The sequence below is a fragment of the Pelecanus crispus genome, chromosome 11, assembly GCF_030463565.1.
Source record: "Pelecanus crispus isolate bPelCri1 chromosome 11, bPelCri1.pri, whole genome shotgun sequence".
In the NCBI taxonomy this organism is placed as follows: Eukaryota; Metazoa; Chordata; class Aves; order Pelecaniformes; family Pelecanidae; genus Pelecanus; species Pelecanus crispus.
The window spans coordinates 23,550,479-23,578,179 of record NC_134653.1 but is presented as its reverse complement, the minus strand read 5'-3'; the positions used below and the strand labels follow the sequence as shown (position 1 = coordinate 23,578,179).

The 27,701-nt window shown below is 43.9% G+C and overlaps 1 protein-coding gene across 3 annotated transcripts; it reads right to left on the bottom strand.

Annotated features, from left to right (window-relative positions):
• Window positions 1-500: 500 nt before the first annotated feature.
• On the bottom strand, window positions 501-27,572 carry ASCC2 (activating signal cointegrator 1 complex subunit 2). 3 transcript variants are annotated; one of them, XM_075718575.1, is made up of 19 exons: window positions 27,543-27,572; window positions 25,112-25,211; window positions 23,865-24,023; window positions 23,359-23,529; window positions 21,502-21,631; window positions 19,508-19,575; window positions 17,723-17,833; window positions 16,686-16,798; window positions 14,557-14,631; window positions 13,896-14,003; window positions 12,234-12,302; window positions 11,434-11,508; window positions 10,995-11,181; window positions 10,199-10,413; window positions 8,429-8,548; window positions 4,706-4,930; window positions 2,758-2,866; window positions 2,113-2,189; window positions 501-1,589 (listed from the first exon to the last, which is right to left on the bottom strand). In XM_075718575.1, the coding sequence occupies exons 2-19, from the start codon at window positions 25,193-25,195 to the stop codon at window positions 1,421-1,423; spliced, it is 2,265 nt and encodes a 754-aa protein (XP_075574690.1). In that variant the 5' UTR covers window positions 25,196-25,211; window positions 27,543-27,572; the 3' UTR covers window positions 501-1,420. The 3 variants fall into 3 exon arrangements, with proteins under 3 accessions (XP_075574690.1, XP_075574692.1, XP_075574693.1); XM_075718577.1 differs by having other exon boundaries at window positions 4,706-4,927; XM_075718578.1 differs by lacking the exons at window positions 13,896-14,003; window positions 14,557-14,631.
• Between the last annotated feature and the right edge of the window lie 129 nt (window positions 27,573-27,701).

The following is a 27,701-nucleotide window of genomic DNA, read 5'->3' as shown; positions in this document are numbered from 1 at the left end:
CATACATGCCTACAGAGCTTATTACCAAAGTGCTCCTTCTACAGCATTTGGAAGCGGGAAGGCAGCACTAGGTTTACCCTGGAATGGTAGCTCTAACACTACATAACCCACTGCTAATTTACTCAGTATGTGGATGACAACCACAGGCACCTTTGCAGTACTAGAAAAAACAGTGTGGTGGTGGGGAGGTGGCCCTTGGAGCAGATTAACCAGGCAAAGCCTAATTGTTTACCTGAAAGTTCGTCTCCGTGATGGGGACAGTACTCCAAAAACACGCTAATGCTCTGTGACAACAGCGATTGGAACAGTTTTATCACCAGCTGCTGGCAGATACTCCAGACTCACCTAGGCACAGTGTAGCAGCCATTGCCATGCCATTTGAGCACCTTACAAACAGGTTACAAAGTAAACTCAGAAATTTGTGTATCTCCCTGTATAGGGAAAGTCCTTTCAGCAACTACAAACTGCTGTTTACTATTGGCTCCCAGCCTGCCCAACAGCAAACGTGACGATCAAGGGCAGTTCTCCTTCACAGTGTGACAAGTATTTATTGAGGAAGCAGCTCCCCAGGGACTCTGACCCTGCTGCCTTCAACTCTGATTTCCGTACTACAGTCATCTTGCTTAGGATGCCTTGATCCCGATTTTCAAGTATCTTTAATCTCAGTGGCTGCGGCTAGATCTCATTTCACTAAACCAACACAAAACAGCAACTGAATTTCACTGCCTGCAGATACAGCACATTAAAAGGCTTGTTGACATTCCTCCAAGTTAAAGATCAATACGATTTGTAAGAGCTTAAAACACCAACTAAAAGATTTAAATCATTTATTTGCACATTCTGTTTTCACATGCCTCACTCGAGGGACAGAAATTTATGATAAGGTCTTATTCACCTGAACTCCTGTGCGTCTGTTGGCAACGGGAATAGCCTGAGCGTTTTCCTGTCAACTTTCAAGTTGTACTTCAGGATAAGGCATTTCAGTGGAGCAGAAAGCTGTGAGAGCTGTTCCAGGGAAGCCTTGCTCTCAGAGCTGCCCGCTGCATGGCCTGGAAGCCTGCTTGAGTTGCAGAGATGGTGCAAGGAGCCAGTATGAAAATAAAATTCTCAGAATTATAAATAGTACTGAACGAAATGAATGGCTGGTGCAGCCTGTCCGATGCGCATCGTGGTGCAGCCCACTGTCATACACACGTCTCTCTGTAAACTGAAGAGCAGTCAGGGTCTGCCTGCAGGGCAGTTCCTTTCTGTGAAGAGGCAGCCCTCCCACAGGGCGTGCAATTCCTCATGAGCTGAAGTGCCAGGATTTGAACCACGACATCCAGTCCCCTGAGCAAAGCAAGTGCCGAGGGAATGGAACACAACTGCCTCCTCCTAAGCAGAGGGCTGCGGATGATGCAATACCTGCGCTAAGAGTCTTTCAGGAAGGAATCATGCCTTTATTCCGCTTTCTGTCAGCCATGACTCGTCGATTATGGTTAGCTCTTGTGCTTTTGTTTGCTTCCTTCTTCCTTCGTTCCTGTACTGTTTCCCGGTTCTGCCCATGGCCCTTCACATTCCCAACAACAGCAGAGCTGTCATGCTTGTGCCTGAAGTACACAGAGAAAGGACATCACAAAGAGCACACTGCACACTTGGGGGACAAAATATACTGATCCCAAGAAACAACTGGGTGTGAGGAGTTCAGCTGTCAGGCCTCGAGCCTCAGCTTACCCCAGCTCTGCAGGGCTTCTGCAATAGCTGAGTATGAGCATTAGCCACAGACTGACTGCATCCTCCTACACATTGAGTCTGTCAGCTAAAGCCAGCTATTAAGCTGTCCTGAAATCCCTGTGGGAGCTGTTCAAGCTCTGGGAAGCTATGCTCTCCAAGATCCTATCTTGCACAGGGTTCTGCTGCTTATGATAAAGGGACATGCCAACTCATTTGATGGGTTAGAACAACCAGCAGTGAAGTAAAAGTTGGGTGAGGAAGTCAACACCAGTGTGGTAGTGACCCTGACGTACAGGAATGTTAAGGAATAGGTATGCCCTCAACAATTCCAGTCAGCAGCAAAACACCTGCTGACTGCAGAGCCATGTTTTCATCCTGCAGAGGGAGATGCTTACTTACCCCTTCCTCGCAAGGTAAGCCTGCCGCCTGGCTTCAGCTCTCTCCCGCAGTACAGCTGGGTCCTGCACAAAATGGTCCTACCATGGGAAGGAAGGAAAGAGGTCAGTAAACTCATCAGCATCATGCAAAAGGCGAGAGCAGGAGGTGATTCTGTTGGACGATGGAACAGAGTCAATTCATTGTTCATTATCTCTTCCAGCTGAGCCAGCAGGATTGGTGTCAGCAACTCTAAACAGAAAACCTGGCAGAAAACCTGCCTGAGACTTCTTCCCCCATCCTACCTCTGCCAGCAACACCATCAACATCACTATTTCCAGTATATCCATGACAACAGAGCGTAAGTGACCCTCAAAGTGTTCTGCTGCATCGTCTATCTATAGAACAGAGGAGATTAAACCTCTCCACGGAGTAAGTGTCATTGCTCCAGTATGGTTAGCCTAGGAAGCAGTGGATAGCTGTGCTCAGGGGACATTTCACAGTCCAGCAGACCACAGAAGTGGCCACTCTGAAAAGCAGCTTAGACTCCATGCTACTGTTAAAAGATTCACTCTCTGAAAGAGGAAATCTGCTCCGCATCACTCTGCGGGTGAAGCAGATAAGACATGGTAAATCTTAATGCAACTCCAACCACAAACTAAACGTCACCTTTGTTCTTTCCTTTTCAGCTTCCTCCTCCTCCTCTTCATCGTCGTCTTCTTCCTCAGGTCCTTCCTCCTGTCCTTTAGGTCTCAAGACCTGAGGAATTGTGAATGGCCTGAGAATTAAAGACACAAAGAGTCAGCAATGAAGACAATACAGCCACAAACATTTTCACTGAACATCATATCCTTTTTGGTTTGCATCATATCTTTCAAAAATGAGAATCCACAAATTTAATGGACTTGCTTCTTTTTTTTGGGGGGGGAACGGACAACACGGGACACACGGACTGGGACACACAACACGGGGACAACAGGACGGATGGACGACAGACATGGGACAGGACCCAGTAGCTAATGACACATTTATTATGGGCAATTAACAAACACATGTTCTTCGCTGGGGAATGTTCACTATGAAGTTGTTGCTGAAAATAATAGTAGTTAAAAAAAAGGAGCAGGTCAGGAAAAACCTGAAACTTCACAAGGAATTTCTCCAAGGAAACAACTGCTTCCTCTGGGAGAAGGGGATCCAGGCACAGCCACAAGGCATTAGTAAGGAGTATAGTTTGCTAGGGTATAGCTCACCAGTCAGGGAGCATCTATTGTACAAAGACAAACCCTCAAACCTTAAGCTCAAACTCAGAGAGAAACATTAATGTTCAGAAAGTGCTGTGCTCTAAAACCTCTATGACTGGTCAGTGGTTATCCACGCAGCCCCAATTTCATTGCTGTGCCCCAGTTTCATAGAGGGGGAAATACTTAGAGAAATCCATCAAGCTTTATGAATCACCCTGAACACGCAGGGCAGCAAAGGGCCTGGGGGGGGTGGAGGCAGAATTTACCACATGCCTATAGCTCTTCTTTAATCTATATATATGTGTGCGTGTGCTTAAATTCTATTGGAATTCAGATCCATCATTCCACTGTCAAAGAAATAAATGTAAAACCAGAAAAGCCTTTGTTACTTCAGACCTGTAGATCTAGTTTTCAGCAGTAACATCCACTAATTGTTCCTACTGCCTCTCTAGGAGCAGTGAGCACTGAGCACCTGAAATAAGGGAAAAGACCCGAGTGCCACACTGTTACAGGCAAACCACAAAAAGGATTTAAATTGAAGCCTCGCCATGCTTTGGGGTGGGGTGGGGGGAAGCAAAAGGGACAAAGGAACCCCAAAGATGCATTTTGGTTTGAGGTTAGAAATGGTGACATCTTCATAATACATCACAATTTAAAAGGCCACTTTCAGAAATGTTAAGTCAGCTTTTAAAACACGTCTTCTATCTCTAGCTCTTACTTCTAAAATAAATATTCTACAGCCCCCATCCCAAACTAACCCTTGGCTTCCTAAAAGCTAACTGTCTCCAGCTGTCACTCATTGTGGACAGTGCTGTGCAGTCCATCAAGGACTGAATTTCAGGTCTCAGCACTCTGAGATGTCGGAGGGGACTGGCAAGGAGAAGAAGTCTGGCTGTACAGTTTTCCAAATTCTGAAGTTTTCTTTTGCTCACCAGCCATTTTATGTTGCACAGCTACACTCAATCCTGATTATTCAAGATAGCCCATTTTCCTCCACTGCAGGACAGTTTTCTATAAGCAGAAGCACTGGTGAGTACAAGTTTCAACACAATGGCAAACTCCCCTCTTAGATTTGTTGATTAGTTGAGGCAATGGCTGAGTCCTGCAGACACAGAAAGTGGAAGCCTGAGAATGTCTTGGGTGCATGCCACGGCAACACTCCCTACCAACAGGAGAAGAGAGACCCAAATCTCCGAATCTCCCTCCTTGCATGTTACAGAGAAAGCAGCAGCAGCAGAGAAAGGGGTGGTTTGAAGCATGCACGTCCTCATTGAGAAACAGAGCCAAAACCCAGTGTTGAACAGGTTTGTGCGAGCCAGACAACTCTAGGTGGCGATTCCCATCAGCCTCCCATTCACTGAAGCCACAGCACCTACCTCCTACTGATCAGCTCATCGTCTGAGTCAGCATCATTTGCCCCCACTTGGTTTCCATCGTAAGTGTCATCGTACTCATCTTCATAGTCCTCCTTGTAGAGTTGAGCTTCTCCCTGCTGCACAGGAATCTCCTCTACAATCACACTGTACTGGCTGTAGCGCTCTTTCTGCTCAGCAACCAGGCGTTTGTCATTCAGCAAACTCCTGGTCGTGTCCTTCTCCCTCCTGCACTCCACAGCATGGAAACAGAGAGGCACACACAGAAAAGCAGGGTAAAGATCTTCTCTATAAGTTACTTTTTTTCCTGTTAGTAAGTGGAAGCTGAAGCAACAGAAGTATCATCTCAAACTCCACAAGCACTACTTAAGCCTACCTATTTCCCTTCTGATTTATAACAGTGCTGTTTGTCCAGCTACTAAAACCAGCTACCCCTAGCTTGGAACAAAGTCATTTTTAAACAGAAGCCCAGCAAGATTATACAGCAGATAAAAACAGGAATTGGAGACTGCCACTGTCATTTGAGACAGAAAGGAAGTTTTTACAGGAGGTCAAATGCAATTATACTCAAGCTGAAATTTGGCCAAGATCCGAATAACACAAGTAGTCCCATGAATCTCAAAAGGCAAGCTGTTAGAGCTAAGACTCCAGTCTATGAGACAGCTCTGCAAGGCCCAGAGTGCCCTCTAACACCGTGCTGCAGTATTGTCTCACTGCAGTAGCACGCACAGCTGCAAATCACGGACCAGGGCTGCGTTAGAGTAGCTGCTGCATGGACATGTATGTTCCTGTAGTCAAGAACCTCAGCTTACAAATGTGAGATGCAAAATATGACTGTAGATGGGGAGAGACAAAAATTACCAGTGTAGCAAGTAAGGATTAGAATAAGCACAACTAACAATGGAAAGAACAAAACAGAGTAGACTAATGATTCTGATTAAACCTATCTCAAAAGCACTCCATGTAGTTTTTTTAAAAATTTAGGAGGCAAGTAAATTATAGTCATTTTAAAGAAGGGAAGACCAAGAAACAGAATTTTGACAGCTGTATTAAAAAGCAGCCACTGAGATGCTCTGTCTCAAGCTGCACAAGCATAAACTCTTTGAAGCCCCATTTTTCAGACCAGCCAAGTACACGCTTGCAGCAAAGAAACAAGGGATTCCACTGTCAAGTATTCACAGGACAGTCTGCATCCCTTGAAGTCTAGGAGGAACACACATCAGTGGTCTATTCGGCATCTGAATATTATCAGAGAAAGAACCCGTCCAAGGCAGACTGTCAGTGACTCAAGAATGGATAGACTTATGTGACATACTAGCAAGCAGTGGGGAAATGATCTAAGCAGCCTGATTTTCATTAAGGATCTCAAAACAAAGTAACATTACAGATAGATGTGGTTCCCCTCTCTTCCATGACTCACTCTGTTACATGCCTGCATTTAGCTGCAAAATGCCCTACAAAGCATGTGGTTAGTTCACACATACCTAGGCTGGGATAACATCTTCTGTTGGTATTCAGCATGAGACTGAACTAAGTATTTGATAATTGTTTCCTGTTGAGCTGGTCTGATGACTGCAGAAGAGCTGTGATGAAATGTTTCAGACACCTATTCCAGGAAAAACAGTGGGATAACTCCTCTAGTCCCATGGTGTTCAGGACATGCTCTGACTTCAAGAGGCAGATTCAACTAGCAATTATGACTGGACAGGCAGAGGCAGGTGAGATCACTTTTCAGGATCAGCAAAGAATCACATATATGCTAGTATGTTCATTTCCTCATGCTTGTTTCTCTCCTCATCCTGGTGTGGCTTTCTCTTTCACATTAACAGTCCCTGCCCCAAACTGCTTACGCTTATCTGCATAGCAGCTAGTGCAATGGGACCCAACCTGATCTGGCTCTTGAAGCACTATTGCTACATCATGCTTAGGCAGCAACAGCACTCTAAACACAAGCAGAATTTGGTGAGCAAAAGATTTTATGAAGGAGAAAGGGAAAAAACAACCCCAAAAAACCAAACTATTGATATTCGAATCCAAAGCAGATCTCAAACTAGGCTAGGAGAACCCTGTTACCGCAACGCTTGGGTAAAGCATCAGGCTTCTTGTTGTGGAACAAGGACCAAGGAAGTTGCACTTTTAGTGCTGAAAGGACATTTTTCATATTCACGGAGTTCTGAACATTAAATCTAGAGAGCAAGGTGCTATAGCTTATCCTTTGATTTAGCTAGAGATGGTCAAATTTGGGCATAGGGTGTACATTGTTGATCCCTCCCAGTTTTCAAAACCACTCAAAACAAATAACGTGTCTGGAGTCCCGCAGAGAGAGTGTTCTCAGTGTACGAAGAACTGTTTTGAAATGAAGACATAGCCTGAGGGAGGCCAAGAGACACCAGGAACAGCAGCAGTAAGAGGATAATCCCAAAAGGTCACCTAACAGTACAGAAGAGATGGCAACTTTCTCAAGGAGTGATGTTACCATTGGAGAGTTGACACAGCCTCCCTGGCAGAAGTCAGAAGGGCAATGACATGGGAGCAGGGTCCCACAACCCAGCTCAAGGATGACTTGCAACCTTCAAAGCTCTCTAAGTGATCTGCAGAGGGAGGTCCCAGCAGGATTATTCCATATGCTGGATGCACTGTGTTGAACGCAAGACAGTGCTCCCTGGCTTTGTCCAGCTGCTTCAGCAGCCACCCACATGTGCAAGACTTCGGGGAGATGGGAGATAACCAAGTACACCTGTGCACAAGGCTCCTGCTCACCAGGTGCCTGCCTGCCTGCACTCTGAGCAAGGCAACACGATGAGAAGAAAGGAGAGATTGTGTCTGTGAATTCTTAGCTACAGACACTTCAAAAGGCATTGCCTTGGCCAGAGAGAAAAGAAATTATTTTCTTGCCTAGCCAAGCCAGTATAGACACTATAGCACTGCTGCTGAGAAGCTGTTTGACTGGACTTTGGGATACAAGTGGTTTTCTCCTGAGAGTCTGATGCAGCTTTGCAACCAAAACCTTAATCAGGAGCCAGACTTTTATTTATGTTCTGTGTAAATACCAACATAAAGATCACAGCTGGCTGGTTAGAGAAAGTGTTTAAAAAGAATCTGAAACAAGTCAGCCATATTATAGAGATACAGTTGACATCAATGGGAGCCAGAAGGGCAATGCCTTAACCTAAATTTGCATGGAGCATGGCACAGCACAAGACACCAAACTAGGCAGAAAGCATAGTAAATGCCCTTCTGCAGGAAGCTTACCGCAGCAGGAACAGCAAAAAAAGTAGTCTAAGCTACTGGGTGTTATCAGACTTTGAAGTAGATGGATATTGAAGCTTCACTTGGATCTAAACCAAATCATTATTTATTCTCAGCTCCGAGTCACAATCCCAGGCTCATAGAGATGTTGCTTTTCGAGGTTTGCTGTTCAGTACAAGTTTAACGTTAAGACCAAGAGGCAAGAGCCTGACATTACAAATGAGCTTGGCAGAGCAATCTCTAGCAGCATACAGAGGAAAGCCCTTTAGGAAAAACACTAACTGAAACCAACCCCCTAATAATATTTTGTTTTATTTTCCCAGAGAAACAGAAGAAACAGGTGGGAAACATTTTTGATAGGTCTTACCCCCTGCCAACAAATTCCTGCAGGAGGTTTGTACAAGAAATAAATTTGCAGGTTCACAGATATTTATTCCTCCTGACAGACAAGGTTAATTAACGGTGCACAATACTCACCGCTTGCCTTTTTGTATCCGAGAAACATCCACTGAATCCCTACTGAAAACATCAAACTCATCATTCTGGAAAACATTATAGCGAGAAGTGACTAAAGGAGTAGGGTCTGGCTTCAGCTGTCTGTTAACAAAAAAAGACAGAGAGAATAAAAACAAAGGTGAACTGAGGAAGACCAAGTCCTCTCCTTCCTAAGACCTTGGTTTATTCTTTGACAGTCTCAAAGTCATCCACAGCATGCCCAGATCCTCTTTGTGGTGCTGGCTGACTGGGTCACAGATTGCTATTCCTTTACTTCACAGCCACACTATAGCACGTACATGACCACTACATGGCACTGGTCTAGGTCTAAGATAAAAGGCACAGTTTTCAAAGCTTATCTTTGTTGGGAAACTAAAGCAACTTACAGAAAGCAAAAAGAAAATTTGTCTATTCATTTAATTAAAACTGTACAGGAGCTTGGAATATTTAACAGACTGCCTGGTCTCAAAACAGTGACTCAGTAAAGCCAAACACTAAGTATGATGAATTACATACTGGAAAAAAATTCCAATAATTTACCGCTGTTGATTTCAGGATATTTATCTCCCTATGGTTCCTTCTTAATTCTTTCTCAGGGTTCCAGGGTTTACGTTTCTTCAACTTATAAGTCAAAAGACCATTATTTTTACATTGATCTTGTTGGTGCTGTTAGCTCAGCTGGGCATCTGAAAACGCTGCTATGCTCACTTTTAAAATCAGCAGTGATCAAAATTCTACATTTACTACTGAACTGACAGTTTTGCTTCAAGATGCAAAAGGTAGGGGGGAAATCCAGCCCTATCTTCTGTAATTGCTGGCTTTGCAGAAAAAAACCAACCCTTCTAAAATCCCACCCCACATCATTTGTGCCAAAGTCAGCAGATCTGACTGTGAGGGCATGAAGATTGTTGCAAAAGTAAGATTTTTTTAACATAATTTTTCTGATAAAGATGCTTTCCTTTTTTAATGCAACAATGAGACAGTCTGCCCATTCCTCCATGAAATGTGAACAAACAGCACATTCACATCTTGACACTCAGTCAGAAACTGCTGTTGCAGCACAAACACATGCTAGCAGCTGCAGACAAACTAAAACAACTCAATTCCACTGCCAGCTATAAACCCTACATTCCATGTACAACCCAGAGAAGCAAGCAAAAGCCTGGCAAGTTTGTCAAAGGGTAGATAAAAATGGATCTAAATTGTCATTTGCAATCTCTCTCTGGTTTATCTTCAATCGCAAAACAGTAGCCTTTCAAATACTGTACTTGACCCTGCAGGTTGAATTTCAGCTGAATTAGTTCCTTTGAAGATACCCTTTCCTGCAGGACAGCTGGGATTTTAATACCTATGACCCTGTCCTCTGCCAGCAAAATAACTTTTGAAGGCAACACATTCTATTGCCCAGCCCAGGCTAAGCCCATGTCCCCATGATGGACTTTTAAAGGTTCTTATTTGAATGTTTAACGTACAAGTATTTTTGCCCCCCATCACAAAACATGACCAAGCATCTGCTCTATGGAAATTCTGAACAGTGAATGTTCTAGTCCTCTGCAGGGACACAATGACGGCAGAAAGCTAGTGGCAGTTGGCAATAAGAAGCTCTCACTGCAGCTATCTACCCCAAGAAAAAGCACATGCAACTTCTCAGAGCTCTACAAATGTCTAACCTTCAATAAGAATGATGCTAAATGATAACCCACAAACAAAAAAACAAAAGGCATCAAAGCTGTGCCAGAAGTTGTCCCACACCTTTGCATTGTTCGGTCCAGCTTATCCAAGTATGGCACCAGTTTATCTTCTAGAATGTTGTTGATCACTTGCTCTGCATTGTAACTGTACTCTTCCAGGCAGGCCAGGATGAAGCCCTCACCAAGGTCTGGCAGCAGGTCTTTCACTTGAGAGATCAGAGAGTCCAGCTCCACCCCTGACACCTTGACAATGGGCGCAGCAGCTGCACCTGCACACTACATATACCAGACAGAATTGGTGGCATTACGGGAAAGAGACAGCAGCTGAGGGATGGCAGGTATGCACATTAAGAAAGGGAAAGGAGCAGTCTGGGTTATCAGAATTTAAACACAAAGAAGTCAAAGACTGAAGTCAAAAGAAGAGAAATCAGCTAAGTTGTTTATACTACACAAGCTCTATGACACAGACTTGGGCACACAACTACTTCTGTCTGTCCCTGAGTCAGCAAGGATACTCTGGAGAATCCCTTCCTCAAATAACATACAAGCTGTGCATTTAAAAAATATGCACATGAACTACAGTGATGCGGCACAGTATTTAAATAAGCCACAGCAAGAGGAAACTCAGGCCAATGGAGTTAGAAGCAATTTGCTCAAAGATAAAGCCAGGATTGAGATGTAGCTTTGTTTCTCATTTCCCAAGGCACATTGGACTGCACTAAAATCTAGCAAAGGTAAGAAATGAGACTAAATCTCATGTGATCCCCACAACTGAGCAGACCAATCCTCTCTTCACAGACAAATGAAGTAAGGACAGAAAGAGCAGAACCCAGTCCTATCCATACAACTCTACTCACCTCATCCTCTGATGCATATGCAGCCCCAAGCTCTTCCATGTCCTCAGCAGTGCTCTCCACTACTGCTGATGCTCCGTTAGATGCTGCTGGTGGTGTTGGATCTTTAATGACTTGTGCTTTTTTCCTGTCTACCCCTTCCCATGCGCTTTCCACTGCTTGGAGGATATAGGCTGTCCTGGTCTCATCTCTAAGAGGACAGCATTAAGGACATTTCTAGATGCACGTATTCAAACCTCACCTTGAAGCAACTATGCAGTTTTCAGTGACTCCCAAGCCTGTGCCTACATTAACATTCCTCCCTTTCTTTTTTTAAGAGAAAACTTTTCATCACTCTGCCAGTCATGCAGATTAACCAGAGGCAGCAACGCTGGAAATGCCACTGGCGTGAAGGAATCTAAGAGCAGCCAGGTCTGCAAAACCCCAAGATGACAAAGGATACAGTGTGGAGGATGCTTGCTGAAGCAGACTGACATCATCCTCAACAGGAAACAGCTCATCATAGTCACGGAGAAATCTGAAAATGCAGAAGTAAGTTTAATCAGTTGAACTCAAGAATAAATTACCAGCAGACACACCACATCCCTGCTATGCCACTTTGACTTCCTTCCTTGCTCAGGTAGGAACATGTACAACCTCTCAGCCAATACTGAATTCCAGCATGGGTTGCCATGTCTGATTTTGCTCCCATTATACTGCAGCAACACTTCCCAAGCCATAAGAGCCAGCTGCAACACTCCTCATGATGTTGAGACCTGTAACCCAGTGCCACATTACAGAGAAAATATGGTTTATGACTTGAACATGATCAGAATGACAGCATTGTCATGAAGACAAGATCAAATTCCCAGTTCTGCCACTTACTCACTTTGCATCTTCAGCATTAGCACTTAATATCTTTCTGGTCTGGTCACCCCAGTTGAAAAGCACAGATTAGTAATAATAGCCTAACTTGCCAAGGTAGCTAATGGCTAAATTGCTATCCTCCACTTTGAAAGCCTGGATTAAAGAGAGTGAAGAATAACATTCTCCAGTGTCATCAACATCCTCCTCACCTTTACAATAATGTCTGTACTGCAGTCTGAAACCCTCTCACAGCAGTTCTCCCAACTAGTTAAAATGATTTCTAACTCCCAAATGCATCGTAATGCCTCATAATAATGTCTCGGGCAACTCTGTTGTAAAGAATGGAAGAGGAAGGCAAGCTGACCCTCCCTTCAGGCCTCTTTCAGCCAGACTCACCTCCTTTCCTGAAGCACAGAAGTGAAGATCTGTAGAAATTCCTCAATAAAAGGCTGAATATTCTCACAGCTGCAGAAAACAACGGCATAATAGAGTGAAAAACTCAGTGGTAAGCCTACCGCATTGCACAATCTCCACATTCTGCCTCACTAGCCAAACTAGTCATATTCATACATCAAGGGAAAAATCCCATTTGAAAACAGATTTTAGTCCACTTTTTGGGTTTCACAGGACCAAAGGGTCAAATGGAAACAACTTTATTTTATGGCTTCAGCAAACATTTCAGCCAGCTAGATCTAAAGCTGTATGACAGTTAGAATTACAGGACTTCTGACAGACTTTACAAATCATAGTTTGATGTGTCAAACTTGCAATAAACAGAAAAGGGTGTGTAGGGCTTTTGTAATTGCACTCTTATTATATGTCTTGGGATTATACCAGTGAACCTCCCAGAAAATATGTGCTCACCTATATAAGAACACATGCCAAGCAAACTCCTATTGCAACCTTTCTGTTATAACACCTAAACCTCACATTGCTGCTGATGCATCAAGCCTCACAGCAAGACAGAATACCCTCTGCAGTAGATCAGTGTTAAGAAAAAGGTACTTCCCTAGAAGTTGGACATACTGTTTTCACAGTAGTCTCAGCTCTCGTCAAACTGGCAATGAGTGTCTGGAGCTGTCCTTTACTACCTCTGAAGTAGACATAGTTCTTAACACTGTGGAATCTGAACGCATTACACTCTTTGGTTCCTTTATACTTTCAATATTCTGGTGGGTACTGAAAGGCAATACTCAGGTAAGCAAGGGTAAGGCAAGGCTACTATTGCTCCTTTAAGGATTGGATTCATAGCACAGACAGATTGGGTGATTTAGTCCAGGTCACAGAGGAAGTCAAGGAAGCAAATCCAGGTGTCTCATAAGGAATTCCACCAAAAGACACCCCCCCCCATCTTCTTGGACAACTCTCCTGATATCAAATCAGGGAAAATATTCAAGCAGAACAGGAGCCACAGAGACCAGCCATCTAAGAAACCTGTAACGAGTACAGGCAAAGAGAGACTAGCCCAAGACAGCACTGGCCTTCCAATCAAGATCCAGGTTCTTGGTTCTGTCCCCAATATGCAGCATGATTTTGGGTCATTTCACTTCATTTCTCTATTTTAAAATGAGGATAGTTATACTTGCCCTCATTTTCAGATTACTCACAGAGCTACCAGTTAACAAGTTTCACAATAGGAGTGGGGGTAGGACTAAGCAAAGGCACCAGTATCTAGATTTTAAATTACTGTTTTCAGTGATCTAACACTGCATCACTTTTACTGTGGTGTCTCAGTCAAGGTGTCTATACGCAGCATTAGAATTTGCAACTTAGCCATAAACTGGGGTTAGAATGCTTGTTGGACCACAGCCTTATCCCACTTTAGTGGGGTCAATACACAGCTCAGCACACCAATTCTAGATCATATAGCTTCATCTGGGATATTCCTGTTACGCAGGACAACAGACTTCTGATCTTAGCCAAAGTCTTTGGCTACGACCCCAAAACAGATAGCAGTATCTGTTCATTTTCTCCAATAAATCTGAAAACGAGGAAGCAATCTCCCCCACAATGCCAATCAAATAACCGGCTAGTACCACAGAGCTCAAGTGCCAATACCTGCTTTCTAAGATGGGCTGCAGACAGACTTGGTTTATTAGGATGTGAAAAGCTTCTATCATCTTCTTCCTGGAATGTGAAATTCTCCTCCACAAATCAGCAAAAACACTTCAGAGAGAATAAAAGAACACACTGTTGGTGTCAGCACAAGAAATCCAAATCTAACACACCTTTACTACAGAGTTATCCCTCCAGAGGGGGGATTTCATTAGCAGAATCATTTCTTTGCTGCAAGGACCAGAGATTAGAGCCATTTCATACCCATTAAGGAAAAATCCATGCTTTAAACAAAGTTGGTCTCAATCACCAATTGTCCCAACAGCTAGACACGATACCTCAACTGTACCAGCATAGTCTGCACCTTAAAATGAGACCAATCTATACATAGAGATAGCATTCATGTTTTCACACTTTGTTACAATTTGAATGCATCTCCCATCGAGCTGCTTCTTAGACAGCAGTGAAAGAAATCATTAGTCACCTCACTGCCCAGGAAAATTTGGAATTAGAAAAGCCATCTCTTCACAGTTCTTTGAAACAGCATTAAAAAAAGATAGAAAGACTCTGCAGAAGTGGGTAAAGCAACATGAAGTGAATTTTTAAGTAAGCCCTGGGAGACTTTTATCGAAAAGAAAGTGCAAGCCTTTGCAGATATTTTCACCTTTTATCCTCATAATGCCTCTTCTTAATTGCAGATTCCAGCTCAGGAATTGCCAATTCATAAAATGAAGCTAGTCTGTAGAAAGGGGCAACAAAACAGTATCTGTCAACTGAGGTTTCAAAAATCATTTGCTAAAAGCCAAATCAAATGGTTAATTTCATTAAATTCTCCTCACTAGCAGTACTCATTAGCATGACCCCATTTTGTTATTTGTTCCCTGAAACACAAGCAAGCAAATACGCAATAGACAAAGAGCAGTGCTCTAAGGAAACCATCAAGGTGTCTTTGAAGACATAGGCAAAGAAACACATTTGAAAAGCATCATGCTACTGAACAGAATAACAATCTGCCTAACCAAAAAACATCACAAACACAAATTTGCAGTCTGCAAAGAGCTGATATGCTTGAGTCCATCCCAAAACACTGCCTCCCACTCCAATATCCTTATGGCCCTATCTTGCTGTATGCTAAAAACTGGATATGAAACAGGATGTTTCCAATAAAGTCTTACTGGTCTTGCTATTCAGCTGTGCTCTAGATGGGCATTTAGATAAGGTATCCAATATGCAGAAAGCCTAAGAGGATGTTTCAATAGGATGGGACAGGGAGGAAACAAAGTTAGTTTGGTCCGGTTCCACAGTTTACGTGCCAGGCAGCCCACACAGATGCTTTCCTTCAGGGACAGAGCACCAAGAGATGTGGAGAAACACCCTCACAGAGTAACAGCCAGTACTGCCTCATCAGTAGCTAGATGTTACAAATAATGGTTTACAGCACTTTGCACAAAAGCCAAGCCTGCTGAACTGAGGAGCAGAGGCTCCATTAGGAACATTATGTCCACATCTGATATTAAGAGCCAAACATGTTAAATGAATATCCTTGAGGCAAATGTAGCTGAAGCTGGTTGATACTTAGTCAGGGAGAGAAATTAGCAAGCGCCAGCAGATTGATTCAGACTCACAGAGGTTCCAAAAAGATGACACGTAAATCAGTTTTCCCTCCCCACATGCCAAAGACCCAGTCATTAGTCCATATTGAGAAGTAATGAAAATGTTGCTGTTGTCCCACTGCACAGAGATCAAGACTATTTTAGCACATCTCTGACATCAACAGTACAATTAAAAGCAAAAGGCTTTCTTCCTATGAGTAACCAAGCATGTAAGTGGTGCTGCTTGCCAATCCAAATAGCCACCAGCAATCCACCAATCTGCTCTTCTTTCAATAACCAACTCAACAACAACATCCAAAGACGACAGAAACCTACACACACCAGAGCAGCATTACTCAACCTGTGGTCCATAAACCACTGGCAGCTGTAAGCCTTCAGAGGCCTGCAACATGATTGGAAACAAAAGCAAAACACAAATGTGCATTCATTCACACTAACAAGCAAACAAAATGGGAAATAAGGACAATAAATTAACACTTCACTTGGTCCGAAACAAAGGCTGTTATGGCAAGACTCTACAAGACGATCGGGTGGGCTTAAAACAGCTGGAACAAGTCAGGTAAGTGCCACTCAAGGACTTGCAGCCTCTGTGGGAACACACTCTGCTGTCTGGTCCTTGACACCATCCTGACTCATCGCCACTGTGACCCAGAGTTGGACAGGGAATTAGCTGTCAGCCCAACTGTGATAGTGCTGGCTTGTCATCCTCTCCCAGGCACTCAGCTTTTGCCAAACCTCAATAATATTCTCCAACACAAAACTTAGGCAGAACATCAAACAAAAAAATTTATTTTCAGACCTTGATGGACTATCACTCTGAAATACTTTCTACCTCCCTTGCTTCGGGTCCTATGGCAAGAGGTATTTTTGTCCACAACTCTTTTCCGCTTGTCCTTCTCCACCCTTTCCAAAGCACACCGAGTACTGTTTAGCTGGGTTTTGAAATTGTCATGATTGCCTGGCTCTAGGATCACTCATAGATAATAATGAAGGTGAACACAGACTCTAGACATCCCTATATTCATTTATTATTCTTTATTCCTGTCCATGTGAACCTAGCAGTCTCTTGTTGCGTTAACTCTGTCTACTCTTAAAGATGAAGGGACTGGGTCAGGACACAGCAGCACATTCAGTATTTTTACTTTGCCAAGACAAGCTCTGTCTGCAGTCCAAGATGTACCTGTAACAAAACTCATGTTTTTGGAAGGTCTGGCAAGCCAATGGGAAGACATCAAGAAACGCCCAGAGTGTCGTGCAAGTGTCGCATAAGTACAGCACAATATCCTTCAGCTCCTGAGAGAGAGAGAGCAATTACTGAGAGAAAAGCCAGACAAGTTTTCCTAGGAACATAGTATAACTCACTAACAGGGACACATCATGTTCAGACCAAGCCTTTTTCCTGACTGCACACTCTGTTATCAATCATAAACACACTACATGTTACTGGGTCTAGAGGCAGAAACGACATCTCCACTAAAACTTCTACCCTTTAAAGATCTGTAATGCAACCCCAACTGCTCACTCTCATTAAAGATTTTGTGAAGTTACGAGAATCCTCATCATGTCCCATTTTGGACAGTGGCTTTGTCCTCAATATATCCTCCACATATAGTAGCCTTCCCCATGCAGCTGGAAGCACTGCACAGCAGTAATACAGGAATTAAAGGGATGATTTCAGCAGTCCATTTCAATGCAAGATGCATTTCCAGGGTAGCTGTAACAACTCCCAGACACAAACTGTATAACTAAGATTTTGTAGAAGACCATGCTCACTGACATAGGACCTTTGTACAGCACCCAGCACAAAAAAAATCCCCTCTTAATTAACTGAAGTACACTGTTGTTAAACAAACTTTTCTGAAAAAGGAAAAAAAAAAAAATCATCAACTCTGGTCACTGTCAGGGTTACATGGAGACTTCTGTCAGATACTCTCTTACACTACTTACAAGCTGGTTAAGAGAAAAAGATGCCAGGTTTAAAAAGAACCCACGATACAATGGATATAATTGAAAGGCACACAAGCAAAGCAACCAACTCATGGTGGAAAGGCTTTATCATCAAGTCATATGACAAACAGTGAGACAATGACATGGAACCATGTGCTGTATGAGCCACCAATATGTGGGAACAGGATGACCCACTGTGGTCCTACTGCTCCGTGGACTGTTCAGTCTGTGAGACTACAAACAGTGAAGGGCAAGGAGCAACAGTTCTACCTGGAGGGGCATGTTCCCTGGAGTCACGTTTACTTTTTCTTCCAATTTCTGGGGCTCAGCAGAGGCTCCTTCGCACTGCAAACCACACTTATGCAAAATATTGTTGAACACCTAAATCAAGATAACAGAACAGTGTTAAAACAGACAGGAGAAAGCAGTGGGACATGCTTTATCTTGTAAACAATCGCTGCTATGATCACATACGCAATATGGGACTATTTCCATACAGCATGGAGCTGTGTAAGATGAAAGCTGCGACAGACTCTTGCAGGCTACAGCAGGAAGGGCTAACACTGCACTTCTGAAACTCCATGCAACTTGCAAGCAATTTCAGTGCAGCTGCATATGGTTGTGGTGCTGAGACAGGGATTGCAGCTAATCCAAATCCTTAGCTGTGTGAGAAAAATCAGCCAGCAAGGCCAATACCGGGAGGCCACCCGGGATCCCTATTTGCAAGGGAGTAGTAGGACAACTGGGAAGTTAACGCCACCTCCTGCTTCTGAGCTAGTCCTAAAGCCTTCCTGCCCTCTCCCCTGAGGTTAGCAGGACAGATTTTGTGGCTCTTGGTTATAAACAAAGAGTCTGGGGAGAAGCTGATATAATTAGGTTCTGGCTTGCTAACCACCTTTGGTGTAGGACCAACTTAAAAACAACTCCTCTACATTTGCACCTCGAGAGATTTGTCAAACCCTCCACCCAGAGACATGTGAATGGGTGGCTAAAGGTACTGAAGTTCCATACTTGGGGTTAATACTACTATTCTACATGGCATGTAGGCTCCTAAACCTGCACGGGTATCAACTCCTTTCAGTGGCACAGTTTTATGGATCAGTAATGACACATCTTTGAGCTGTTACATCCATACACTTGAGATACACTGGCAGCACCCTGCAATGGTTACCAAAACACACAGTAAAGAAACCAGTGTTCTGCAGAGAAACTGCTCTGACATGGTACAAAACAAAAAGCAAATGGAATCTCTGCTGTCCTCCCCAGTAATTCATTTGAAGGTTTGGTCTTGCATCCAAGAATATTTTTTAAACATAATATCACCTCTGAGATTTACCTCTAACAGTTTCTTAACACACAGGAAAAAAAAGAAGAATGTGGGCTTTCAAAAAGTCAACTGACATTATAGGTGTCTTGGGGTAAACAGTATCTTGGGTTTGTTTACTTTTGTGCATAGGTGAGCTTTTTGAGGACAAAACATGACATCTTCAGGGTACAAAGATGTCAAGGCACCTTGATTTCCACCTCAGGTTAAACGTGAATCCTGCTTACTGAGTCTGGGGAATATAAAGGCTGGTTATAAAAATAAAAGCTTAGACATGGAGAGGTGCTAAATACCTTTTGTATGGCAACAATGCATCCCTTCCAGATTTTAATTTATTCCTGAGAACCTGCAGTGTTAACACTAGCCCATTCTACTATACCAAGTCTTAGCTACCTCTCATGGTCTCCATTTTGTTCGTTTCAGTTTCAATGCTTCCCCCACTTGGGGGCAGGGGATAAAAATACTTTTAGAACTGCTCAATGAAAATTCCTTGAGATTAACTGCAGAGATGGCCAGAAGCTGAAGGAAGGTAATAGGAAACGGTCATCACGTAACAGTTTTAGATAAAGGTTCAAAACCTACCTGACACACGTGAGCATAAACTAGAGAAAAGTAAGCAACAGCAAATACAATCTGCCTGCCTATGACCACATAACGCTCCCTTCCACCCTCTGAGCTGTGCCTCATTTCCAGATGAAATCTGAGCCCTGGGCCAAGCAGGAAAGCAGTACCTGGAGGACAGTGGGCACAGTTTCATCTAGGTCACCGAAGTAACTTGGTTGCTGAGTGAAGATATTTTCTGAGAAGAGAGGGAGAAAGAGACCGTTTCCCGTTAATTCAGACATTCATGCCAACAAGCAAATTTGCACCAGAAGATGTACTTGTATTATTACCAAACACCCCCCCCCCCCCAATACAGCTAATAATCATTTAGGACATGGGCACAGGCTCACTTCTCAACTCATGCACAGGGCCTACTCCTATAAAGCTGGCCCATCAACTCTTCAGTGCAACTGGAGAACTGGTAATGAGAATATGCTCATCGGAGCAGAGCAAACGAGATGTTAGATGATTCACACCCCAGAGGCTGAATCAATGAATAATGCAAATACTATCGCTAAACATTCCTAGTTCGTTATTTGACAACTGGAGTTGACTTTTAATTACTGATAACAGTTCAGCATACACCGGAAAATGTTCTGCAGAATATTTCTTAAAGGTAATGAGGCTTTAGTAATACCTGCTATTATATTACTAGGACTTCATTATCTTTACAAAATACTCCACTGAGTAATGGCGTACCATAAATCCTCACCAAGTAAGCACAGAGGCTGCCTATTTTCCTGTGAATTACTGTTCAGACGATGAAAATTAACAGAGTTCTCCAACAAGGACAGAGCATGGGTAAGAGTTATGAGACAGGTTTCAGAAAAATGTATACCCTGAGAAGAACCTGAAGTTTATCAAGTTAAGACTTACACAGCAGAACTGCTCATGCCATTACTGTCACAACATAATGCAAATAATCAGGTGAGCAAATCATTGGTCACTTGCGTGAAGCATTACTGCATTGCACTCCAGAGCATATGTATAATTCAAATGAGGTTTCATACACTTAGGTCTTCTTTGGAATATTTCAGGACCCAGATAATCTAAGCTTCACATCTGAAAGAAAATGATCTATCTTGTCATGCCTTCCTTCCAACTCTGAGGCTTGACATGTGAATGTAGAGTGGAAGTAACTGAAAAAGGATAAAGGGATTAAAAAATGCAAAGGTTTATCTAAGCTTTTCTGGTCTGGAAATTTGGCTGCATCACATGATCTCTAACACTTCTCACATTAGTCAACTTGGAAATGAGACAAAAATAACTACTAAAGAAAGAAAAAAGTTTCATTACATGAACTGCAGACAAAGTGGGTTAGAATTGAGGAAGAGCTCACTTAATCCAAGGTTAGGTACTCTTCCATCTGTGCTCAGGTGGATGTTAGGTTCCCTTCTGAGGGGAGCACAGGATAAATACAGAAGCTAAACCAATATTCCCTGTCTTCATTACGCAGGTTCTAGCATCCAAGGCTGAGATGTTACTTAATATGCACTTGCCACTAAGACTGTCTGTACAGATACAGAGAAATCTAGGGATAAGCACAGCTTGAGCAATGCTCTGAAGTGCTTTGTGGTTTGAAGGCACTGTGTAAATCAATGTCTGCACTGAAATTTCAAGTTCTCCCACTTCATAGACCAGTGATTACCTCATGTTGCACGCTTCACTTGGCTCCCAACTCTGGGAACAAAAGCACTCATATGAGCAGTTGGACTGTGCCCCATCTTCTAACCCTCCCCCACTCCCTGCCCAGGAATTGAGTTGTTTGCCCCTTCCCATCTCTACCCTCATGGTCCTCTTACAGTGGGTGAGGACACACTTAATTGGCATGGGAAACAACCGCTGAGGCATAACTGAGCCCTGGTTCATGCCTAACGCCATGAGCCCAGCTCAGGACAGCTAGGCAGCAGGCTACAATGCTTTCCTTGACATAAATGAAGTTCACAAGAAAAAAGAAAAAAGTAACCTGATCTAGAAATAGATCTAGAATATAGATTCTAGTTGCTACCAAACAATTCATTTTCAGAGCAGTAACACTGGTATAAAACCCCACTTGTCACTTGCCATTATACAAATAAGCAAAAGCCTAAATGCAAGAAGTTGTTCCTTGGCTTTAACTAACCAATCATCTTCTGGAGCAGGAGACCATTTCCCTTCCCAAAAAGCACACAGAGATCCAGAATCTTAGGGATGTCGAACAGGAAGTTATTGTAAATAATTTCTCCAAAGACAGAGGGAGTGATAAAATGATCCTGCAAAGGGGAAGAAAAAATAAAAAGTATTTTCAAGGATAATCCATATCTTAGTCTTTAAGAACTCCAGCATTATAATGACACCTGTAAAAACGTCTCTTAAAGGTGTATTAAGGATTTTGTTTCATAGAAGGCAGCAACTCTGCTTACACCAGCTTCTGCAGAGCCCTCCATCTCCATGTTCCCAGCTGCTCGTCACTGCCACTACACCATCCACCCCACTGGCCTCACACCACTCACGGGGCCAGGCTGCACTATGAAGTGAACCAATCAACCTAAAAGTTAGAACAAAAACCTACCTACAGTTCGTTCAGTTCCCAGACCTGGCTCGTGACATGACCAAACAAACAGCTGAGCTGACACAAGAATGGCTCAGCTCAGGAGTAGGAATGAGTAACCAGGCATAGGAAAAGCTTAACTGGCACTGACACTGAAAAAAATACATGTGAGATCACAGCCTGAGATTATTTGTACCCTGGAAGAGTAGAATCAAGGCACCAAAGACAACTGCATCAGTGACAAGTAGGAAGAAAACCCAGGAACTGCAGCTCTATACCCTGTCTGCTAGAATACCGTGTCAAAAACAGGCAACTCATAACATTGAAGGAATTTCTTCTAAAATTCCAGGTAACAAAAATTCCATCGTCTTTGACACTGAGAAACAGGCAAGCTAAAATGTGATTTCAGATTTTTAGAAGACAAATTTGCCTATGATAGCAAATGTTTTCAATCACAGTGAAAGGTAGTACACACATTTTCCCTGCTAAAGCAGAGGGACAGGGCTTTATGCTGGCTAGGTTCAATTTCTAGAACTCCTGCTGACTACCTGCATGACAACAGACTATTCATTCTCTTCAAATTACTCAACTATAAAATGGTTTCAAATGCTTGTCTGCCTCATTGGAATGGTAAGATTTAATCAGATCCTGGAATGAAAGACACCATAGAGGTGTCAAGTACTTTTGCTGAAGTGGTGCCAGCTGCAGGCTCCAGCATTCCTTCTACCTGTTCCCACCCCAGTCCTCCAACTCCCACTGCAATAACTTTCCTCAAAATGTCCTGAATGTCACCATTGTGATAATCAAGAGAATCAGTACATCACTAAATAACACATCATGAACCAATGAGGATATCAAGGGAGTAACTGCTAAAACACAAGGTGCCTTACTCATCCTGCCCAAAGGCCTTACGAAAATTCCACGGCTGCTCGTGCGAGCTGCACTCACACAATTAGGGCTGAGTATGTCTTTCTATTATGATGCCAAGAAAACAGTAATTTAGAGCAATTTCACTGTGTGTCCAAAACTTGGGGAAAGTTCAAAGAGCAAAGTATTAGCACAGATTACGTGACACTGCACAGCACAGAGGAAGTGGCGCTGAGGGAGCAAACACTCAGCTACTGGTGGCCTGAAAAGCCTCTGTTCCATGCAGCCGTACAAAGGCCAACTTGCTCTTTTTTCTCTTACAGCGATGTATCATAACACCACACGTAGCTAACCTGCTATTACTTAGTTGATTGCCTGGATCTCCTTCCTAAGAAGTCATTGCATAGTTCGGATAACCACTCAGAGCTGAAGTATCATCTCCATACAGAGAAACAGACTGATAAAAATAACCAGGGAGAGGAACGCAATTGAACATGCAAGTAAGAAACATTTGATTTCTCCAATTGTCTTTGTCCCTACGCTATACAGCCTGGAGCACCTGCAAAGCAAAGAAATATTTACCTTGGACTCCTTGTGAGTGGACATTCTGAGGAAAGTCAGGAAGACACTCCGATGAAGACATTTCTGCATGTCATTCACCTCTGGATGGCAATCCAATAACGCATCAAACTTGCGAGGGGCATAGCACAGGTAGGAATCCAGACATTTCTGAAGCGTCTCATCAAATATTACCTTGCACAATGACATACAAGAAAATGGAAAGGAGAGAATGTCACACATTCATAGGTTGCATTCATGGGCAGCCCAGTTAAATTTAAAAGCAAGCTAAAACATTCAAGAGCACTAAAAGAATTCACATATGCATCAAATAGAAGCAACCTCTTAAAATCCACAATGAAAAATCTATACGGGAATACTACTTTCTTTGCAGTAATTAAAATTAAAATGCTTGAGAAATGACATAATGAGCATACACAAGTCTTCATGAAAACAATTTAAAGTTTGTGGCTTTTACAAGCACTTAGATTGTTCACGCTTTTTCTCAGTGTCCACAAAACAGCTATTACCTGGCACCAAAATTTGTCATGAGGCAAAGCCAGAAGCCAGTTCAGGTCATCTGCAATGAATTTTGCTCGCTCCAAGAATTCTTCCACTAAAGCAGGGTCTCTGACAACAGGTGGTGGTCTGTATAGCACAAAAGACCGATCTGCTTTTATTTCTGGGTGCTGCAGAAAGCCAAAACACTGTTATTAGAAACACAGATCAAGTGACAGGAATGCCCAGTTACCATTTTCACCGCTCACTGAATTTTAGGAAACCAACACAAAATTACACTTTAATACAATTTGACATTCAGTTCCCTGGTGACTTCCCTTTTTCTAATCTTTCAAGGCAGCAGATCAGTGGGTTTGCATCCTTATTTATCAGCAATATTTTCAGACCTTCGTAATTTGGTAGATGTTGCTCCTTGCATTCTATTAACGAAAAGCCTTGCAAAGCAATCCTCCCACACCTTCAAAACAAACAGCAAGAGCTTAATGTCATGCCTTTGAAATGTGGCCTGCACTCTCTTTTTCCTCTGAGCTGGTTCTTGCACAACATTCCATGAAGTCAAACTGACATGACCACCAAATACAGAGAAGAAACATTTCACTACCCTTCCCAAGGGTTACTGAACAGGTTTTGCCCAAATACTCCCATCCTAGAATGAGAATCATATTCAGTAGCAAGCAGCAGCTTCAAGCTCTGCCTCAACCCACACATATGCCCAGGGTAAACCTCCTCACAAGCAAGCAGCATTAACGGCAGGTCCTGCTTCTGCAACATGCCCAGAAGGCTCTCTCCACACCTTCTTATTTCGGGGAGAAAAATGTAACCGTGGATTTAATTTTCTGATTTCACCAAGCTGAAGCCACAGGGTGGGAGGTCACGGATACAGTAAGTGGACAGACTTATCCCAGCGCTATAGCTCAGAGGTAAACTTCAAGAAGAGTTTGCAAAAGCTCCCAAAGCATTCTCTCTATTGCAGCAAAGTTTACATTGCTAATCGGGCTGTTCCTCAAAAGAATAAGGAGTTCCCGGAGAACACAGTTTACTACAGATGTTGAACACAGTAAGTTTTCATTTACCCATCACTGAAATAAAATTCTCAACTATCTGAAGGCACTAAAACACAAAGAAAACAATTTCTTTAACATGGAAGCTGACCAAATTTCATCATATACTGGACCAAGGGCTAGTTTTGCCCAGGTCTGAATATATGAAAATTATTTGCTAAAGATCTTATTTGGCTTTCAGGAAAAACACAGCTCACCAGTGCTGGTAAAGTTCTCAGCTTCCCTGTCTTGGGATCCTTTTCTGTCAGCTGGAGTTCGTCCAGAGGCAACACTGGCATCATGATAACTTGTTCCTGTCTTCAGCAAACAGAAAAACAAAAGCAGCATAGGATGCATTTCACAAGGTCAATCAACCAAAAGCATAACAAAAGAGGCTACAGCCTTACTGGAACACATACACACACAGTGGCTGGAATTATATTTCTGCAACAAAATTTATACACCACCCAAATGCCAAACCTCAAGGGAACACCCAAGATCCAGCTGCACGTGCCTCAGAAGAAACCCGTAACGTGGTGCTATACTTTCATCCCTGTTCCTTACCGAGAGGCCATATATATCTTCCAGAACAACAAAAAGCATTTTGGGACATTGTTTAATATGGGAGCTTGATATTTAAATCTGGTTCCTGAAGAGTTGGGCTGAACTCTGCTTTTGCAGTCTCTTTTAATGCTTACAGTCTATCTCTTGACATTACAAACTCGAGAGGCAATCAAAAGACATCCTGCCAACATACTATTAAGAGAATATTTTTGGCGCTTATGTGGCAGAATCATTCAGTACTCATCCAGATAAGGCACACAGGGCAAGCCTACAAAACACAGCCTTCCTTTCCCTGGCCAATTTCCCACGTGCTCACCTTTTATTCTACAACAGCATTTTTAAGCTCAGAAATATTTCAATTAATTTTCGGGAATTAACTGTAAGTCACACCTTAGAGTAATTTGAAAGAAATTATTATTATGTGCACTGTTTAAGAAGTTCAGATATTAACAAAAAAATGAAAACTGCAGGTTAGCAGAGCTTTTTGTTTCTTGGGGTTTTATAGTATTATGATTTCTGTGAAATAGTACTAAAAAGTTATGTTCTTGTTAAGATCCAAGATCACAAGTCTCCTTATATGCACATTTAATTGCCTGGGCAAATAACAATTAAAACCAGAGAAGTGTCCCTACAGCTGAACAATACTGATTCAGGAACAAGATCACAGTTTAGACAGCAAATGAGAGAGTAACATTTTTGGTTCCAGAGAATGTCACCTATGGACTTCAGCAAAAACTGTGTCACCTAACATGCAATGCCAATATACTGGGCAGCTTAGAAAACTTAAAATAATTACGTCTTTCCAAGAGATTTTAAAGATTAGAATACTGACAAGAGTGTTTTCAATTTTTATGAAAAGCAGTTTCTTTGAAAAACACCCTTTTCAGTGGAATACTCCAAAGTGTTTTTCAGTTCTTGTCATATGTTTAATTTGGCTCTTAGAGTTTCTGGAGTCATTCTGAAAACTGCACATAGAAGCGTGTGTTGTTAACAAGGAAAAAAAGGTCAAGTGTCTCATTTCAAGCCTGCCAAGCATCAAACTCTCCAGTCCAAATCAAAAATATCTTGGGAAGAGACAAGCCCCCTGACAAAAAGCTTATTCATCAGGAGAAGAGAATAAACCTGCGTATGGAATATCCTCAACACAGAGAATCACCGCCGATCACTGTCATATGCTTTTACCCCAAGAGCTTTGGCCTGCACTGCAAGGACACAATTAATTTGTGGTAGCCTGTGATTTCAGGCACGCAGCGTAAAAGCCCAACAGCCCCGACAAAGGACACAACAAAGCAGACTTTTGCCAGGGAAACTTGTTTTCACAGCATCAGTCAGGAACGTCCCCTGCCCCGCACTTCCCACCGCGTAGGCAGCCACGGGGCCAGCCGGGGCGAGGTGCGGGCGCTGGGGCCCGGGCAGCCGGCGCAGCGCGGCTGGGGCAGGACGGGTGCCACGCTGCAGCCTCACGGGCAGCAGCGGCGGGCGTCGCACGGACTGCCGGAGAGCCGGCCGCAGCCCGGGCAGCCCTCTCCCCTTTGTCCGCTTTGAAGTCGCCAGCCCCGATTTCCCCCTTCTGCTGCACCTCAAGGGCCTCCGGCCGGCCGACACCAGGCACCCCCCCGCTCCCCACCTGTGCCCAGGCCAGGCACCGAACCGAGCTCTGCCTACTCTCCCCGCACACCCTCCTCCCGTGTGCCACCGCGGCCACCCCCTCCAGGCCCAGCCGCTCTCCTGTAGCCCCAGACACTCCCTCCAGCCACCGCCACCAGCCCCAAGCCCCGTCACCCCACCCCCTGCCCCAGCACCCCGCCGGCCGCTGCCACCGGCGCCAGGCCCCGCCGGCCCCTCCGGCCCCGCCGGCCCGGCGCTGCCAGTCCTACCACACGCCCCTGCCGCTGTCTCTCTCGCCAAGCCCCGTCGCTCCACGCACCCCTTGGAGTCGCTGCCGCCGCCCCGCCCCCGAGCCACGTCCCCCTGCCCCGCCACCCCCACCCCGGGCCGGGCCCGGTCACCCTGCCCAGCCGCAGCCACGCACCCACTTCCAGGCCCTATCCCAGCCACCTCCACACGGCACCCCAGCCCCGTTACCGGGCAGCCCCGTCCCGCCGCCGACACGCGCTTCCGCAGCCGAGGGGCCCTTCCGGTGCCGAGCGGAAGTGCCCGGGGTGGGCGGAGCCTGGCGCGCCCCCGCCCCCGCCCCGCCCCGCCGGCACGCGCCGCCGGAGCCGCCGAGCCGCTGCCCGCCCG

Coding starts and splice junctions, on each gene's coding strand:
- ASCC2 (XM_075718575.1), bottom strand. CDS start 25,195: ATGATGCCAGTGTTGCCTCTGGACGAACTCCAGCTGACAGAAAAGGAT. Junction 17,834..19,507: donor CTGTGCCCACTGTCCTCCAG/GTACTGCTTTCC, acceptor ATCTTGATTTAG/GTGTTCAACAATATTTTGCA. Junction 10,414..10,994: donor CATATGCATCAGAGGATGAG/GTGAGTAGAGTT, acceptor TGGTATATGTAG/TGTGCAGGTGCAGCTGCTGC.